The following is a 19,840-nucleotide window of genomic DNA, read 5'->3' as shown; positions in this document are numbered from 1 at the left end:
CTCATAAGTCATCATAACGCGTTTTGGACGCTTAATGGTAGTGAATGAGGGGAGAACTCCACAGTTAAGTGCTCAGATGGGAGTCTTGATCGAGAAGTCTCTACCTGTTCAACCAAAAGCAAATCCGTGATGAGGCGATGGTGGTACGTCCCGGCCAAAGCAGACAATATTATGGTGCGGCGGTAGCTAGAATGTTACAGTACCGAGGTCGAGCTACGCATTTTACGTGGCTCTTGACGCGTGCTACCCGGCTCACTAGGCATAACCAACACCAGAATGAACGTAACCGACATTTAAGCTAACTTAAGCTTAAAAGTGTGTAATTGACATTAAACATGTGTAACAAATTCAGCACGGGTAATCGACATTGGAATGTGCGTAACAGACATTATACACGTGTAACCAATGTAGGCTACTTTGCAGAGCGCTAGGTTAAGCTCATACCAGGCGCAAGTTTTGCGCGTTACGTGGTGAAACAAGTAGAAGTGCTAGAAAGGTGCCTCTGGTGAAGCAAGCTAGAAGAGCTAGGTTGGATGGCGAGGTCTACTACTCATAGGTAAGTTGGAAGATATGAGGGTGGTGGGTGCCCCTCCCTCAAATTGGGTTACTTTGAGTTGAGTTGAGTTGAGTTGAACTGAATTGAAATAGTCAGCACAATATCATTTGGTTGATGAAATTGATGTACGTTGTAATATTATTTCAATGCCGAATGGTGGTCACAATGAGACATATTCCTGTAAATGATGCTGACAACTTCCAGTTTACAAATTAAAAAAGCCATTCAAGTAGTGGGATTAGTATCAGAGCCATAAGAGCTTGAATGAATACGTGTAAATCAGAAAGACACGTGGTAAGCTGAATGAATAATTACAAAATACAATGCACTTGAAACAACTTGTTCATGAAATAAACTTCCATTTTGAAAATTAAAAAAGCCATTCAAGTAGTGTTCATGAAATGAACCGTATCTAAACAATGAGAATTTACTTATATAGAGACGAACTTTTCTTATATGTTCCTCTTCATACATACTTGCATCGTATAAGCATTGTTGATTCATTATAAGATTTTGATTATAGTTAACTAGGTTATTGACCCGTGTACGACACGGCTGGTCGTACACGGGTGGAAATATAGAAATCGTCAACAAAAGACATATTTAAGATGATAAAAGTTTGTTTCATATGCTTATGTGGAGAATTATTTGATATATTTGCAATTCATATTTGTATGTAAACAAAGTACTTAAAAACATAAACTTACTAAAACAAAAGATTTATAGTACATTGTTTGGAAACATAATTTAAAACTTTAAAAATTACAAATTCATAAGTTGCTAAATATTTTCTTATAAACCGTATTTGTTGTCTTGTTTATAACTGTACATTGTTTATCCAAAATATGCATTTTAATACAATCTCTACTCTTCACTATTGAAAAAGCAACATATAGTTGAGCGTAAGTAAAACTGGTCTCTCATATATATTCCAACTTTTGCTAGAGATCTGCTTTGAGTTGTTACAATTATATCGCGCTTATTTTTATGTCACCAATATCATCAACGATTAACGCTATAACTTAGAAGTTTTTGGCTAAGTCCTTGCATCTTTTTGCCTTGTTCCAATAATGCACAACTTTAAATCCATATCGGGATCATTTTTAAAACAATCACTTACCATCCAATATCCTTGAATCAAAGGATTTTGAGAATCCAACATTGTCTTCAAGTAATTCATTATTTCTTTATCTAACATTTCCGAACTTATTTTTGTGTTGTTTCGTAAGAAAATGGTTATGTGTTAAAAATAATTTAATTAAATTAATCATAATTTAGATTGTTCATAAAAAAATATTAAAAATAATCAATGATGTTTTAATGATCCCCCTCGAGTCATGACAATTATGATATATAATACGCGAATCCAGTTATTTCATATAATAATATTTATTTATGACTTTTTTAATAAGGTTTTATATATTTATGCACTATTAATTCAAAGTGGCTAACCAAAATTTGGTATGATTTATTTTAAAAATAAAACATTCATATCGATATTATTATATTACATTTTGTGTGTATAAAAAAGATATTTAGGAAAATAAACATTGTCACGGATTTAATATATAAATTTACAAAGACTAAGATTTGGTTGTAAAAAATAAATTATCTTAAAATAAAAATAGAAATGTTCAACACGGGTTAGTAAATCAAAGAACCGTTTACCACACAGGTGAAAAACATATAATATGTCATATATATGCATATGTTATACACTATAATTAATTGTAAAAAGTTGTATTTCTAAGAAAAAATATAACTCTATATGAATTATAAGGTATTTATAAGAGTAAAATTACAAGTTCAATATATCATCTTTTTAATTTAAACCATGAACCAAAATAATACATTAAGAAAAAAAGATGCAAAATCTATTTAATTCATATGTTACATGCCCAAAAACCTTGTAAAATTAAGAAAAACATTTGAAAATATATGTTTTAATAGGTTATAGGTTAGTGACTCGTGTACTAAACAAGAGAAAATTATATAAAAAAACGTCAATTATAAATATATGTTAATATATTGTAAATTTTGTATTTATATGAACGAATAATTTTATATAAATGTTATGTTTTGAAATGTATCCAAAGCTGGAATGTGTAAAAGCCATACCTAATAATTATAATCTTATGAAACTATTTCATTTACTTAACTACTCACTAAACTTTCTTTGAGAATGATCAAATAAGAATGCAAGTATTATTATGATCCTTAAACTCTTCTTGTTTTAGCCTATCACATTTAAATACAATCGCATAAAATAATATAAAGATACTCAATTGAATGTTTATGAATCCACTTGTTGACACCATTACCATAAAAAGAAAAAATCAATCACAAAGTAAAAAATAAAATTAGAAATAAAAAATATATATGTGTCAAAATTTGAGAAATCTTAAAATGACTTAGTAATTTGATTAAGTTTAATTTGTCTGAAAGTATTAAAATCTCGTAACAATAATATTATATAAGAAGTGTATAAACGTATTAAAATACAATTATTCAAATATTGATATTGATATGTAATTAAGGAACTCATTATTGTTAGGCAAATCAACTATTAAATGTTTGTCATAGTTATATTAATTATACATCTATATACCAATAAATAACTATATAATTATGGTAATACTTTGAATAATTGATTGAAAGTTTAAAAGCTACAATATAACTTGTTGGCCATTAAAAAAAACTAAAATATAATAAATTCTATAAGACCTAAAAACAAAACTATAAATAATAATGCGATAGTAGCTCAGTCACAAACTCCACATATTGACTCAAGCCACGACTAACCAATAGTTCCATTCTGGGAAATGTTTTTGGCTTTTATGTCATCAAAACTAACAAACTTCAATCCATACAAGTGACCTTCAAATTCATAGGAATTTGACAGATGGGTTTCGGCTGTGAAACAAAGCTTGTGTGGACAGTCAATGTATTTGTAAGTCGACATATTGGCTCAAAGAGAAGCCTTCTTCACAATCAAATATCAATTCTCACCAAGTCATGCATCATGTTTCGGGATGCATGGCTTCCTTACATATGCTTGCATTCTATTATCCTGAAACATTATTATTAACATTAATAGAAAATTGTATGAAAAATATAGTAAAATTAATGAATGTGTAACACTACCATTTCATCTTGCACGATCATTTCAATGGATCAATCTTCTCCGGGCTTTGAATTATCATTGAGACGCCAAAGTTTTAGAATACGAAGCTTGAGAATACAGTCATTGTTAAGAACATCCAATTGGTTCAACATGATGATGTTTGTTGGCTCCATCTTTCTGGTGGTGAAAATATAAAAATAAATAAAACATTTGTTAATGAACAATAATACTTTTAACAAAAAAACTAAAAAACAAAATGAGTGATATAAACAACAGAAAATATAAACCTTAGAGACAAAAAATAAGTCGTTTAAGCTATATTTGGTGTGATAGTGTAAGTCATGGGGTGTGAAAGTGAGATATTTATATAAGTCATGGGGTGTGATAGTGTAAAGGATTAAATTTTGAAAGATTTGAATAAGAAATGAATGTATATACGGAATTAATTAAAAACATAAATTTAGGGAATTTGAATTATCTTTCAAATCATGGACTAAAAATATGGGACGAGCATTAACCGATTTTAAAATTTTGAATTAATAAACTGTAATGTTATTAAAGTATATTATAAATACAAATAAATACAAAATAATTCAATTCATATGTTTAAATCTTTAAAAATTTAAATCTAGACTATATTTAAATATAAGGTATAAACTTATTAAGAATTAATTTATTTACATTAATATAATTAATCATCAATTTAATCCCTTAAATAATTATCGTATATCTTGAATTGATTATCAAATCTTTCCAAAAAAATTAGTGAATCGGTCAAAATCCGATTGACTAATTTTGAATCCTTGATTGACTAATTTTAATATACCCAATGGGTTCAAAATCGGTACCTATATAACTAAATATCATTAAACAGCAATTTAACTACTCACTAATTGATATAACATATGGTAAGTGATAATATTATAAATTATAAATTAACATATACTTAAAATTATAATGACCATCATATATTAAAATCCTTGATTGACTAATTATGAATTAGTAAATGGGTCAAAATCCGTATTTATAGTAACCCTTAAGGATGCTTAATCAAAACCTTAATCAAATAATATATATATATATATATATATATATATATATATATATATATATATAATATAGTAACATATTAAAATATCTCCCGAATCGGTCAAAATCCGATTGACTAACTTTGAATCCTTGATTGACTAATTTTGAATTACCCAATGGGTTCAAAATCGGTATATATAATATAATTAAACAACATTAAACAACAATGTAACAACTCATTAATTGATATAACATATGGTAAGTGGTAATATTATAAATTATAATTGTAATTATAAATTATAAATTAACATATACTTAAAATTAGAATGACCCTCATATATTAAAATCCTTGATTGACTAATTATGAATTAGTAAATGGGTCAAAATCCGTATTTATGATAACCCTTAAGGATGCTTAATCAAAACATTAATCAAACGATAATAATATATAATAACATATTAAAATATAGAAATTCCGTAATTAAAATTTTCGTTAATAAATTTTATTCATCTATCCCTAATTTGCATATATTTACAATTATTGATTACGGATCTGAATTTTTACTCCATAGTTGAATTTTGATTAAGGATGAAATATCAATTAATTATTTAAATTAAATTAAACCTAGTAGGAAGCGTGATGATTAAACTAATCGGAGGTAACGTTGATGGTGAACATCTTCATCGATGGTGAAACATAAATTTCACAGATAAATGGGTTGAAGGTAGTCATATGTGGAACATGAAGGAACCGTCAATGAGAATGAAGGAGTTAAAGAGGAAAATTCATTTGAGAGGCTAGGTTAAGTTATATTATAGTATACAGAATAATAAAAATAACATAAATAATAAAACTCGTTGATTGATAAATAATAACAATTATATCGTGGATTGATAAATAATAACAAGTATAACAAAAATGATTATTAAACATAATTAAATTTAAAGAGAATAATTTAAAGATTTAAAGAGAATCATTAAATAGAATTAATTGTATCTTATTTTAGTTTTATTTTATTAACATGAAAATTAAAGAGATGGTACATGAAAAGTATAGGAAACATTGGAACTTGGAAGTATGGAATGCACAAAGGTGAGCTAGAGCTACAACTACTATTTGGTTTGTCACCTTAAGTTAAGGTTAATATCCAAAAAATGCAACTAATAAGGAAAAATCATTTCGTGCTCTAGTGGAAAGTCGAACTCAAGACCTCCCGCTTACTAAACGGGTGCTCTAACCAACTGAGCTACAAGAGCTGCGTTTTGAAATCCAATCTTCTATTTTGAAGATATTGCAGAGGGCACATGTGGAAATAGTCATATATATTGTCAATGTCAGCTACTCGATAAATATTTCAGAAATTGAGTTACAGAAAAATCATCGCTTTTTTGGATAAGCTACTTGATTATGTATTTATGTAATGTGTCAATTTTTACAAGTTTATATCATTGATCTTGTTTTTCGTGTTATGGAGATGATTCATACTAATATTGTTGGTTTCTTAGTGTTTATCCGCTAAATTATAATATTTAAGTAGGTATAAACTGTAATTTTGTGAATATGGTGTTAAGATTCGTTTGCATAAGTAGTTCAAGGCCTAGAAGTTATAACTCGCTTTTTTTTTTATCTTTTAAGATTACATGATTACTTACTAACTAACAACAAAGCATCAGTAAAACGATTAAACAAAAAATAAAATCGATCACGATGGGACTCGAACCCACAATCTCCCGCTCCGGAGGCGAGCGCCTTATCCATTAGGCCACGCGATCTTTTTTATTTACTTATTCTGTTTCATTAATTAAAAGTGGGCACAACTGGAAAAGAACTAGTAATAGACAAAATTTAATATTTTACTTTTGAAGTAGCTGATAAAGAATTTTCATACACTGGATGAGAGAGAGTTTAAACACAAAATAAATCAAACTGATCGAAATGTATTATATCTATCATATTTGTATGTAATAGAGGTTGGATCAAGAGAAAATCACGAGACATTGATTTCTAGTTATAAGTTATAACTACATGACAATATCCATGTATATGTTAAACAAAAGTTACTGATGCAAGGCTTGATGCAAAACCACTATCGAGCCGGGGGTCTCACCGGAAGCAGTCTCTCTATTCTTAAAGGGTAGAGGTAAGGCTGTCTACATCTTACCCTCCTCAGACCCTACCATAGCTTTGCTATTGGTGGATATACTGAGTACAATGATGATGATGATGATGATGATGATGATGTTAAACAAAAGTTACTGATAACAAAATTGTATATCCATGCATATGTCGAAATCACCGCTGCCAATGATGGATGTCATCATCTTGGCGTTAAGAGTCGCTAGCTTCATTGCTATTGGTGGAATTCACATATGCATCTATTGGTTAACATCTCTTCATTGCGATTGCCCGAATTCACATATACATCTACTCTTAACATCTCACCATTTAAAGGTGCTCTTGAATAAAAATGCTAACATAGTTTGACCGTATATAGGTAATCAACTTTCAAAAGTTTTGGGGACGATATAAACTTTCATTGTATTAGCACATTTAAACTTTATTTATACGAAATTAGATCCATAGACTTCTACAACTTAAAAATAAAATCGTCTTAGTAAAGTTCTAAGATTTCAGCATGCAAAAGACTTTCATTAACTTTTGAAAGGTTTAGGGATTTAATACAAAAAAAAGGTCCTAAATTAATAATTAAGTGCAAGAATTGTACTATTAACTAAAGAAGGTAAAGTGTTTCAATCAAACAACAATATAGTCTAGACATTATGTACAAATGCAACAAAAGTTCATGAACTTTTCAACAATTGCCTAAAAAAGCTCTTATAGAAGTTGTACGGGTGTGGTTAAACTAGCGTTGTCCAGATATCACCGTTGATTCATGGTCTAGGGTTGAAGCAAAGAAAAAAAGAAAATGATACACAAAGAGGATAGTGTGATGAAATTTAAAACGTCCTCAAATCTAGTCATCTGATCCTTAGAATCTTTTCCAAAGTATTGATTCCTCCCACAAACATTCTTACAATGTCTACATCACCACCATTTATATCCCAAACATAAAAAAGCTAACACACCTAAGTTCGTAGTTGTCCATTGCTGAATACACCATTATTAAAAACATCCACAACTGAAGCAATGGAATGCAACATCCTATGCGGAGATTAGTCTTTTAGTACCATGCCATTGGTTCATGGACTGAATAATTATGGCTAGTTTTCACTAGACAAATTGTTTATTAATCTGGTTTGTGAACCAAATTGTTTATTAACTTGAATCGAATGTCCTGGTTTCAAATGAGACTGTCTGTTTGAGAACTCCTTTGTTGAAACCAGTTAAAAATGAAACGAACTGGTCTCAAGGTAAATTAATATTTTATACTTGGAAATCACTTTGAACAATAATAAACTTTGACTTAAATCAACCCTGTATGGGTCCAAATCCGATATATGTGCCCGTTTTCACTAGGGGCGTTGTTCAAGTTGTTTTTTATTTAGGTTGATTTATAGAATCCTACTCGTTTACTAGCACAAATAAGATCTAGATTGATAGATATCATGTTTATTTGGGTTGAGTTAATCGATATTTGGGTTTCTAAATAGTAGTTGCAATCAGGGGTGTCCAAAATGTCACACCCCCGACTTAGTGCCTAGGCGTGTGACTAATAGTTGGTACCTGTTTTGAAAATATATCAGAGTTTTAGCGGAAGTCTTTATATATTTTTAATCATTAGTTTATTTGCAAACTTTTATTTAATATAATAAAATATTTGATTTATTAGAAAGCTTCTCGAATAATAAATATTCGAGGGTTTGATTTATAAATCTTTGTTTGATTTTATAAAACTTTGTTTAAATATTGTCTGCAATATTTTAATAATTTAAAACTGAGCCATCTCTGCCTTGCGAGCGCCTATCTTCTTGGATGGCTATAATTCCTTGCTACCCGTACTATCTTTATTTCCTGAAATGTTGGAGGGGAAAAATACGTCAGCGATATGCTGGTGAATCGTTGACTCTAAAAACATTTTATAAATATTTCTTTGACTGGCAAGATAGTTTTCTGGAAAACCCTCAGCAGAAACGTCTCTTATTTCTGGGATTTATACCACTTGCCATACACACACAATTACGGTTCTCCGGGAACTGACGCCCATTGGGAACCGATGCCCATAGGAGAACTTTTATTATGATCTCTAGTCTGCGGCCACGTAGTATTGACTGATAGACTAGATTAATTATGTTTGAATCCAGATACATGTGAACTCGGTCTGAGTTTTGTTTTTATTCTCTATCTTGTATTTAATAGGGATCATGTAATCCCAAATCTTTATTTGACTGTCTTTGTTTAAGATAAACAACCCGTTTATCTTGACTGAAAAAGGTTTAACGTATTTACCTGTGACTGTCTGTTCTGAATGATGTGGTGATCTCGTTTGAAAACCTTTGTGAATGATTGAATGATTGACCTATAATAAAATAGGTTTATATAAATACCCGGATCGTCTTTTAATCCAGCTACAGGCCTTTAGTCTGGTTTTGATAGCTTTAAACCTTAATTGATCATTTGTTTGTATAAAATACTTTGGACATGAATCATTTCTCTTTATTTGCTAATCATGTGCTATGTTTCTTCTTCATGAAGAAATGCCTATGATATGTTTCTTTTTCAAGAAGAAACGGCATTTGTCTATAACCTTTATATAAATCTCATGTTTCTTAATCATAAAGAAACACTATTTTTAACTATACATCTTGTAGGTAAAACTTATCTTTCTTACTCTTGAAGAAATATTATTTTAACTATTTCCTCATGTATATGAATACTTATATTTCTTAACCATAAAGAATTTATGTTTTAGTTATAACATTTGTTTATATAAAATTTTGTATTTCTTTAATTATAAAGAAATCTTATTTTATTATTATCTTTTAATTTGATCAAGGTTTAGGCTATACCCCTGACTAAGGTCTAAGCCTTCGAAATAATAATATTTTATTGGAACAGTTCCCTACCTTGCTTAGCTTATTATTTTCTAGATTCTCTGGCAGCACTTCGACGCTTGCACGTATAATGAGAATCTTGATCAACAACTCCTCGGCACATAAATCGAGGCAACGCTCGGGGTCACCGGGTCGTGCACGTACTTCGAGGCGGGACGCCGGGTCGGCACGGTTTACGAGGTGACGAGTTCGATACTCAAAACGAGGTGCGCCGGTCGTCGGGATTGTCGGTACAAACTTCGAGGTGTCGTCGGTATATGGTACGGATTACAAAATTATAATTTGTCGGGTCGGGGCACGAGAACCGAGGTAGAGAGTGTAATTTCTAGAGCGAGAAAATATTTTTAAAGATAGAGAGAAGTTGTGTGAAGAGAAATTAGCCTCACACCTCCTATTTATAGCTGAAAATTGGTCCCATCGCGATACGCGATGACCAATCTTTTGGTCATCGCGTATCGCGATAACACGTGTTACTCAGAGAGTGCCACGTGTCGCCACGTGGCGGACACGCGTTACTTTCTTAAACACCCTCTGCCACATGTTGACACGTGGCGGACACATGTCATTTTCTAAGACACCTTCTGCCACGTGTTGACACGTGTCGTACACGTGTCACTTTCATATTATCCTAGTCATCGTGTATCGCGATGGCTTAATGTCTTGGGTAGTAGCGTATCGCGACAACGCCCTTTTTGGATTTCTGTGACGTTCCCATCGCGTATCGCGATGTCTTCTTGGCTATGCCCATGGCGTATTGCGATGGGTTAATAAATCAGATTTTTTTTTAATTCCTTTACTTCTATTAGCTTGTCATATTTGGATCAAACTTTTAAGGATGTTACACAAAATACCCAAACCCGATTAACCTGACCCGACCCGACCCGACCCGAATAAGCTAATTAGGGTCGGGCTAAATAGGGTCAAAAAGTATTAATCGGGTTATTCGGGTTAACCCGAATAACCCGAATTGTTAATAGGGTCGGGTTTCGGGTTAGTTTTTGGAAAAAAATCGGGTTAACCCGAATAACCCGATTAGTGGTGACGATATATTTTAGTTTTTAAGATACATTATGTTACTTATATATATATAATTAAAATATAACATGACCAAGTAATTAAATCAAATTGAATGGTTAAAAAGTAACAAATGGACTACATATTGGTTTGTTAGTATCAACTTAATTGCAAATAAATACAATATTGATTTTCTCAAACGAAGCATGACCATAAGTTCTTAAATTCAGTGTATTTGTTTTTCCTCCCATTACCCATCATTCACATAAGCCACTATGCCACAAACACATAATTTTATTTTACTTTTTTACATGTTTGCCTCATGTGGCTAGTAGGCTACTATATCACATGTTACTAAACCTAATGATATTTAGTTAACATATTTCAATATCATGGCACCTGCTTATGCTTATACTTTTAATTACGTTAAAGAAAAGTATATGTTAGGATAAACAATTGGTTCTTTAGATCATTTATTATTGGTTATACAACTTATACCTCTCTTTGCAACCCACCATTTACCAACACAATAACTAAGTTAAAAATATAGATGTAAGTCCTGAATCTGGATCACTACAATATGATATCAACCCAGACACGATGTTAGTGCGGAATCCTAACACCGTGGTGATTCAAGAATGAGATAGAAGAACAATATAATTATAATAAACACAATAATTTGGTTTCAATGCATACAATTCTATTATCAATAAATCGTCATATACATTATGCTCTCTAGAATCTTTTGTCTTGATTATGTCATGGTCTTTTGATATGCGTCAGTTTATCAAATCGTAACCCAGCAATAGAATAACCCGATTAACCCAACTAACCCTAAACCCAATTAACCTGAACCTGATAAACCCGAACCTTAATAAGGTCGGGTTACGGGTCACATATTTTTTTTTAAAAACCCGACTAACCCGACCCGAATAATTCGAAACCCGATCGGGTTGACCCGATTAACACCCCTAGTTGCAATTCATACTTTATAATTAAAGTTAACATGGCATTCATCAAGTAAGAAGCCCAAAATGTCAAATAAAAACCTTCTCAATATGAAATTTCGTTCAAACTCATGCAATAAACACATATTAGCTAAAAAGTCATATAAAACAAGCACGAAGTCGATCTGTATACTAACTTGAAAAATATGTCATCTTTATGGGAGGAAGACGAGAGCAAAATATACATGCATACAAAAAGCTAAACAAAACATCATGTTCACGACAATAACAAAACTTACGAGAGGAAAACTGGACTTCAATGATGATTATTAGTTGATAATGTATGTAGATTTAAAATTGGCATTTTTTAATGTAAATTTGTATTAATCAGTTTAACCTGTTTAACTTTTGTTTAAACTAATTTCCAACGGATTAATATCTTTGGGTTTCAAGTTTCATGTTGAACAGGGTTTGAGTTTGGGTAAAAAACATCCATCATAAATTAGGGTTGTGCACGGTTCTTATCGGTTCGGTTAATGACAATAACCGAAACCATAACCGAACACTCTAGTTATTAAAAAACAATAACCGCTCGGTTTTGGTTAATTGGTTATTAGCGGTTGATTCGGTTCGGTTCAATTTGGTTAATTAACTGCTAAACCTAAACTTTTAACACATGCTACATTTTTGTTAACTTTGTTAAGAATTTACAAAATTAAAACCATTAACATTTTAAAAAATTAGGTTATACACATTACACATTAGTTCCAAAATACACATAATAAACGCAATATAAAGTTACCATCATTCGAAACAAATAAATATATGTTACTAATGAAATGAAATATTTAAGATCAAGAATATAACGGTCAAAAAAAGTTAGATAGACATCATTTTAAAATACTCTAACATAATATCCTTAGAAGAAGATGATTGTTACGGATAAAAAAATATTGGTTAATTGGTTCAGTTATTTTTGTCTATTAAAAAATGGTTAACCTAAACTGAACCGAAAAATCAATCATTCAAAACTTTAAATATTAACCGTCAGTTAATACTTAGGTTCCGTTTTTATGACTCGACTCTCTCACTTAACTGTCGGTTAACACCTCCCCTTTTGTGGTTCAACCAAGCATCCACCACACAGCTCCTTCAATGGCGATTTATCTCCTCCGGTGTACTCCACCGGCGCCATTTTCATCACACAACTCACCTCGATCAACCAACTCCTTCCACTCCAATCAATTTCCGTTGAAAATCCGGCAACATTCTTCACGCCCCAGAGCCCTAACGGAATGGAGAGAGTATGAACAGGCCGTTAAAGAGAAAGATCTGGGCAGAGCTCTTCGTTTCCTCCAGGATATCCCACAGCCTAATGATGATGATAATAATAATAATAATAACCCCTTGGGATTGGTGGAGTTGCAGAGAGATTGGGAGGTGCTGGATACTTGCTTAAATGCTGATGATTTGAGGCTTGTTGCTGCTGCTTATGCTTTCCTCAAGGATAAAGGCTTTTTAAACCAATTCGCAAAGTATCGCAGCATCGGTAATATTTCGTAACATTTGCTAAATTATATATCTGCTGTTTTTGTTGCTGCAAACATGTGCCCAATTTTATCGAGTACCTTAGATTGTAAAAATAATTACTATTACTAGACCGATTTTAAGTAGAGAGAACGAGAACCGCATTATGTTTAAAGAGATTATGTAACCGAATAAACCAGTGAAATACGCACACATGGGATTGTCTTTTGTATCGACTTTGACAACTCATCTAATACTGTAAAAAGAAACTGGCTTCACGTGAATCCTTGATGAAGGGCGTAGTGGCGTGAAAGTGCTTATACAGTTCTTAAGGTTCTCTATTAGTCTATTTTAAAATGGGTAGATAATGAACTCATTGCTAATTATTTAATGGGGAAAAGCAGCTCTAATTAAACAATTTCAAAGTTTTTAATTTAAACAGCACATATATTTATACGGTTCTGATTACTGTGTGTTTGGTTACAAGTTACAACATAAGCAAATGTAAACGCTTTCTCTTGCATAGGATGTTATTACAACTGATATCAGAATAAGATTGAGTTAGATAAATTAGTCTAGCAGTTAAGCTTCTAAACAAGTTCCCAGTTGTAGCTCTTGTTTTATAAAGAGTTTTCTAGAGTGTTCTATATACAATCATGCATATCTCAATTACTGGTAGAATTCAATATTTTGTTTTACAACTGAGAGAATCGTTGTTTATAATTTGCAGTTCTTGAGGGACCAAGAGATGTTACTCCGACTGTTTTGAAGTCGTCAACTGGTTTAGAAGGTATGCAATCCCTTTGAAACTTGCATGATCATGCTTGTTATGCAAGAAATGTAACATTATGATCTGTCTTTTTGTTTGTTCATCTTATAACTGCAATAAATTGAAACAAACTTTATACTTGATGGTACAGTTTCCAAACTTTCACCAAAGAAATGGGGTCTTTCTACAAGCTCTAGTGTTATTCTGGCTGCATTTTTTGCTGGATTATCATATCTGGTTGACCATGGAGTTGACCTCCGACCACAGCTGGCGGTAATATTGGGTTTTGCAATGGCCGACTCCATATTTCTTGGTGGCACATGTTTAGCCCAAATAACAAGTTATTGGCCTCCTTACAAGCGGCGTATTCTTGTACATGAAGCAGGACATCTTCTTGTTGGTATTAATGTGTAATATTATTATTTTCTATGTTAAAGAGCTGAGTTATGTTAATTATTAATGATTAATATCCTGTTTTGGAAATTGTAGCTTACCTAATGGGATGCCCCATTCGAGGGGTAATTTTAGATCCAATTGTTGCGATGCAGATGGGGATTCAAGGGCAGGTATTTTAATATTAGAATTTTAGCTGCAATTTGTTTTGTATAAAGTTAATCGGAGCTCTGATGGCATTATTTTAATTTCAACTGTGCAGGCGGGAACACAGTTTTGGGATGAGAACCTTCAAAACGAGCTTGCTGAGGGCCGACTCACCGGTGTTGCCTTTGACAGGTGCTTCTTTATTTATGTAATTAATGTTTCAACATTGAGACACACACACACACTCATACATATAATCATTTTAAGTATCATAGTTAACGCAATAGGTACAACTGTTCATCGGCTCAAGCTGTTTTCTACTTAGAGTATTCCCATCTTATGCCCTATCCCTAAATCCAAAATTACACTAAAACACTCTACATTTTCTCTCTCATTTTCAATTAAATAATACTTCTTATACCTTTATCATTACCATTTCTCTTTCCTTCACTCACAAGTCACAACCACTTTCAAAGTATATTAAAAACTTATAGGGGGTGAATAGTAGCTTTTCAAATATACAGAGATATACATATTATACACATACACGCGTCAATATATGTAAAGGGGCGAACCAACTTATAATTTATCACCAACTTTATTAAGCAGCCACATACACGCGTCAATATATTATACACATACACGCCATATATTATAGGCCACATGTGCAAAGAACGGATAAGTGAAAAATATCTAAAAACAAATTTATTTACAAGTTTGAAAAAATGATCTTTTTTTTAAGTTCATATTTTAAAATGAATTATTAAATGCCACATTAGATGTCACAAGGCATATATGTATACATAATAAGATGTAACTTGCTTGCTAAAACCAAATGACTAATAATATAATTTGTTAATGTTTGCAAATGTTATTCAGATACTGCATGGTGCTATTTGGCGGGATAGCAGCCGAAGCTCTTGTTTATGGTGAAGCTGAGGGTGGAGAAAATGATGAAAATTTATTTAGAAGCATTTGTTTGCTTTTGGAACCACCATTATCTGTTGCTGAGGTAACTGTTTGATCTGTTTGGCCTTTTGCTCTTTGTAGATGTTGATGATAATTGATTATGGCTTTGTTATCGTGTTGAAACAGATGTCGAATCAAGCAAGGTGGTCGGTTTTACAGTCGTATAATCTGTTGAAATGGCATAAACATGCACATAAAGCTGCTGTAAAAGCTCTTGAAAATGGCAGTAGTTTGAGTGTAGTTATTAGAAGCATTGAAGAAGCAATGGCTGCTAAAAGATGATTTGTTTTATAGAAAAGGGTATTAATATAAAGATATACAGTCTTAACATGTTTGTAAATAATTTAACACCCAAGTGGGTGGATTATAGCCAGTTTTCTGTAGCTGTAAATACGCAATATGTTTGAATGAAATTGTTTAATCAGTTAATAAATTCAATCAGAAAGGCTTAATTGATCTCAATGCAGATTTTAAGTTCTGGGCGACTTGTCATCGGACGAAGGATCCAAATGCAACTCGTTTCGTATTAGCATAAAATAAACTAAACTGTACTTGAGTGACATTTAAAGTATTTTTAACAATTAGGTGGTTTCAACTAAACTTTTGAAAATGATAACAATATATGTAAATTTGGATACATTTCCTTAAACTTAACTTAAAATGAAAATAATAAAATTCCCTATATATTAGACAAAGTCAGATGAATATAAATTCTGAGTTTCATACAATTTATTGGGAGGGCGGGAGGAACGAATGAGGCGATAGACCATGGATATTAAACGCAATATCATCAATGTTCCATAACTCTTCAGACCGAGTCCTATACACATACGGTTGTTGGTCTTGTAAGCATAAGTCAGGAAACCCAAACACCGTGGCTACAGACCGTCCTTGGTGGGCCACCATCAAACCCTCGACCGCCTTATAATCTCCAATACTACTACCAATACTCGTTTCCCAATACATTACTTCTTCGATCATTTGATCGTCACAAAAGATATTAGCATTGTTCATATTATCATGCCCGACTATAGCTCGAGTGAGTTGTGAGTCCTCCATGTATACAAGAAGCCCGCTTTTTTGGCTAAAGTAACCATAAAGTACATGTCTTAACACCTCAACCATGATAGGGCCCGGTTCGTGGTTTCGTGCAATTAAATCCTCCGTGGATGCACAGACTTTCAAAACAAAACAATCTTCTTCTCCTATTTTCTTGTCCCCTAAGAGTTCCGCTTTTGCAAATAACATAGCCGTGCTCTTTGGATCCAGTCCCTACAAGTTTTCATAATTGCATTATACTCGTTAGCGAACTTATTGTCACACAAGACCATGCACATTGTGTTTTTAAAATTATGTCATGGCATACAAGGAAGGTCGAGTATAGGACATTTCAGAAGGGTAACTTGACATTTAGCTATTATGAACCCGCTGGGAAGGTAGTAAATAAAATATACTTAAATTATGTAGATAGCAAAGGTTTCACATCGTTCGCAACGTGATTTACATTAAAAATGGAATAATAAAAAACCGCGAATGTTATAATTTGGAAAAGGCAAAATTGGAGCCCAAAATGATGAAATTTGGACCCAATGATCGGGTCAAACGACCAACGATGCAAGCCCGTATCTAACTCACACAAAACACAAGTAATGCCTGCAAACATAATTTTTCTAATGTTTTCAAAATCACCCTAGACTACTAGGTCCACTGGTCGGACGGACTTACGGATGAAGTCATAAATAATCTAATAAAATATTACACTTTTGACATAGATTTGGAATCATATATTTTGTTGTAGATTTGTAATGTTAATAAATATTAACTTTTAAATAAATAAAATAAGAAGTCTGGAGTAGTAAATGAACCCATAAATAAGATTTTGAGTAGAAAAAATATATATTATAAACCGGCTAGTTGGATAACCAGTCCAGTCATGATTCATGAAAACATTTATTTTTGCATCTAGAATAACAATATGATCTCAATTATGTAAAGAAGTGACCTGAATAATCCGTCGTAAGGGGCGCTTTGGACCTTTCGCGATCTGTTTCCCAAGGGAAGGAGTGTGACTCCAAACAGTATCCCCATCACTGCCAGCCAAGACCTTGTTGCCCGAAGAAAGTACAAGCTCAAGAGACCACATTCCGGGCACCATATGCCACAGAACAAAACAACCATTAACATTGTCGGTTTCATGTGACCGGCTGCCACTTTTGGTGACACTGTGTCCTCGTATTGATGAAATCTCGGTTTCACAACATGTCATTTTAACGGTCCCTGTTGTGTACATGTTTTTATAGTAACCCGATTGCTGCGGATGATTGTTGGCCCCGGTTGACATCATCTTTAAGCACCCTGTTGCTGCTAAGTATTGTTGTATTATGTATTGTGCAGTAGACCTCTCCTACAACCATATATTATATTGGGTTAGAAGTTTGGACATGACACCCGAAATGAAAAATAGTTTATTAAACAAGTTGTTTTCGAGTTGATATGTTTAACCCATTTAATTGAACCGGTTATGTTTAGGCTAGCCTGTTTAACCTGTTTCATTAAACGTACTAATATTGACTTGTCAACCTAATTAAAATTGTAATAAACACTGTTTATCACGGTCAACCCTTTAACCAGTTTAAAACCAAAATGAAAATACATTTTATCAAGGTCAACCTGTTTAAATTAGAATAAAAACTATGTTTTATATGGCCAACTTGGTAAACTAGTTTAGAACTAGAATAACAAATATATTTTATCAGGGTCAACTAGTTTAACCCTTTCATTACAACTAGACAACCCGTTTAACTCATTTATAACAACCCGGCAACCCACCTAACCCATTTACTACAATCCAACAACCCGTTTAACCCGTCTACTGCAACAAGACAACCGTTTAACCCCATTTTAAACAACCAGACAATCAACTTAGCCCGTTTACCACAACCCACCAACCCGTTTCCTTCTATTACTATGCAACAACCCATTTACGACCCGTTTTAACCATATATTACAACCCGCTTACCGCATAACAACCCATTTACAATCCGTTTAACTTGTTAAAGAGTTACACAAATAACATTCATGTCACATGATTTTAACTGTATATGTGTATATGGGTTAAAGTTTATTACATCAACTGAAAAAAAAACATTATAAGCTAATTATCTAACAAGTATCAGTTAACATGTTAACCGACACACCAGTCATATAAAAAATAAACTATTTATTTATATAAATTAACTTGCATAAAGGAATGAGTAATATTTGTCAGAAAGATAGAATAGAACATACAAATGGAATATTATTATCTTTGATGTTGTACTGAAAATCATTATTATCAACTGAAATAGGTGCAAGCGGGCATCCCAATACTCCCAGCAACAAAACCCTTGGATTAATATTATGATCATTATCATTCTCGTACTTTTCACTGACACCAAAACCATCTTCATGGTCCGAATCATGACACTTCACTTTGGATGTCTTTCCTAGTCCTAACAACCTTCTCCGGCGGCCTTTTCTTTTAACCTCCTGCGGCTGATGGTTACGGTACTGCGGCCATTCTGTTAAGGGAGACAGTGGTATGGGTATTGGTATCTGTTGTTGGGTTGATCTTCTTTCGTTTGATTTAGTTGCAGCATCCATGTTGTATGTGTGTTGGGTCTGAAGTTGTAATGTGAAATGTGAGATTGTGTGTTGATCATTCAACGATTTGATTATTATTGATTTGCTTTACGGGGAACAAGAAAAGAGTAAAGCATCTGCTCAACTCCCGAGGGACTGTGACTGCTCCCTCTCAATGATTTGAATAAAGTCTGTTTTTATGTCGGATCAGAATTTATATATTTACAAATTTTAGTTAGTTGTAGGGATGATGGTACATCAGTACATGTGTTGAATAATAATAAGTTAGTAACACAAGTGGTACACCCAAGTCCCTAAACAATATATGTTGTGTTAGCTTATGTGGACTTGGTTGAGGTTTGAACGAATTTGTGGGAAGTGGGACGTATAGAGATAAACGTTGGAGTTTATCAACTAAACAAAAATTAAAAATAAACCCAGATTCCCAACTTATGTGCATATCAACTAAAAATCTAAAATTCCATCAAGGAAGCCTATCATAAAATTCCATCGGTTTTAGGCCTAGAAAAGATGGTTAATTAACGAACAAGCACTATTATCGATTGTGTTTGGCAGAATGATGTAGAATGCATTTTTCGGACATATGAACGATAATGGTGAATTAGGGATTTGGTTGAGATATTCTAAATAAATGGAGAGGAAACAAACACAAAATAAAATAAAATATTTTTTTATATAAATACTTAATCAAAATTACGTAGTTTTTGGGG

The 19,840-nt window shown here is 32.5% G+C and overlaps 2 protein-coding genes and 2 non-coding genes across 4 annotated transcripts; 1 reads left to right on the top strand and 3 right to left on the bottom strand.

Moving 5' to 3' along the window:
* Window positions 1–5,892: 5,892 nt before the first annotated feature.
* Window positions 5,893–5,966, bottom strand: TRNAT-AGU (transfer RNA threonine (anticodon AGU)). Its single transcript has one exon. It is a non-coding gene; the product is annotated as a tRNA-Thr (tRNA).
* Window positions 5,967–6,409: 443 nt separating this feature from the next.
* TRNAR-CCG (transfer RNA arginine (anticodon CCG)) lies at window positions 6,410–6,482 on the bottom strand. The gene has a single exon. It is a non-coding gene; the product is annotated as a tRNA-Arg (tRNA).
* Window positions 6,483–12,790: 6,308 nt separating this feature from the next.
* On the top strand, window positions 12,791–15,905 carry LOC143597930 (uncharacterized). Its single transcript, XM_077076297.1, has 7 exons — window positions 12,791–13,232; window positions 13,941–14,000; window positions 14,131–14,379; window positions 14,469–14,545; window positions 14,635–14,711; window positions 15,399–15,531; window positions 15,615–15,905. Exons 1-7 carry the CDS (start codon window positions 12,839–12,841, stop codon window positions 15,768–15,770), a joined length of 1,146 nt encoding a protein of 381 aa, XP_076932412.1. The 5' UTR covers window positions 12,791–12,838; the 3' UTR covers window positions 15,771–15,905.
* A 116-nt stretch (window positions 15,906–16,021) lies between these two features.
* On the bottom strand, window positions 16,022–19,281 carry LOC143597929 (uncharacterized). The gene is made up of 3 exons (XM_077076296.1): window positions 18,777–19,281; window positions 17,491–17,892; window positions 16,022–16,760 (listed from the first exon to the last, which is right to left on the bottom strand). The coding sequence occupies exons 1-3, from the start codon at window positions 19,128–19,130 to the stop codon at window positions 16,218–16,220; spliced, it is 1,299 nt and encodes a 432-aa protein (XP_076932411.1). The 5' UTR covers window positions 19,131–19,281; the 3' UTR covers window positions 16,022–16,217.
* Window positions 19,282–19,840: the final 559 nt, after the last annotated feature.

The sequence above is a fragment of the Bidens hawaiensis genome, unplaced genomic scaffold (assembly GCF_021521415.1).
Source record: "Bidens hawaiensis isolate Kalapana, Puna unplaced genomic scaffold, B.hawaiensis_p1.1 tig00049258_1, whole genome shotgun sequence".
Taxonomy (NCBI): Eukaryota; Viridiplantae; Streptophyta; class Magnoliopsida; order Asterales; family Asteraceae; genus Bidens; species Bidens hawaiensis.
Note: the sequence above shows the minus strand (reverse complement) of the source record. Positions and strands in the feature narration are given on the sequence as shown.

Bases quoted from the DNA above. Each gene is read 5' to 3' on its own strand.
- LOC143597930 (XM_077076297.1), top strand. From the start codon at position 12,839: ATGGCGATTTATCTCCTCCGGTGTACTCCACCGGCGCCATTTTCATCA. The intron at 14,546-14,634 runs GTATTTTAATAT...TCAACTGTGCAG, and splicing joins AGATGGGGATTCAAGGGCAG to GCGGGAACACAGTTTTGGGA. The intron at 14,712-15,398 runs GTGCTTCTTTAT...AATGTTATTCAG, and splicing joins ACCGGTGTTGCCTTTGACAG to ATACTGCATGGTGCTATTTG.
- LOC143597929 (XM_077076296.1), bottom strand. From the start codon at position 19,130: ATGGATGCTGCAACTAAATCAAACGAAAGAAGATCAACCCAACAACAG. The intron at 17,893-18,776 runs GTATGTTCTATT...ATATGGTTGTAG, and splicing joins AAGATAATAATATTCCATTT to GAGAGGTCTACTGCACAATA. The intron at 16,761-17,490 runs GTCACTTCTTTA...GAAAACTTGTAG, and splicing joins CCTTACGACGGATTATTCAG to GGACTGGATCCAAAGAGCAC.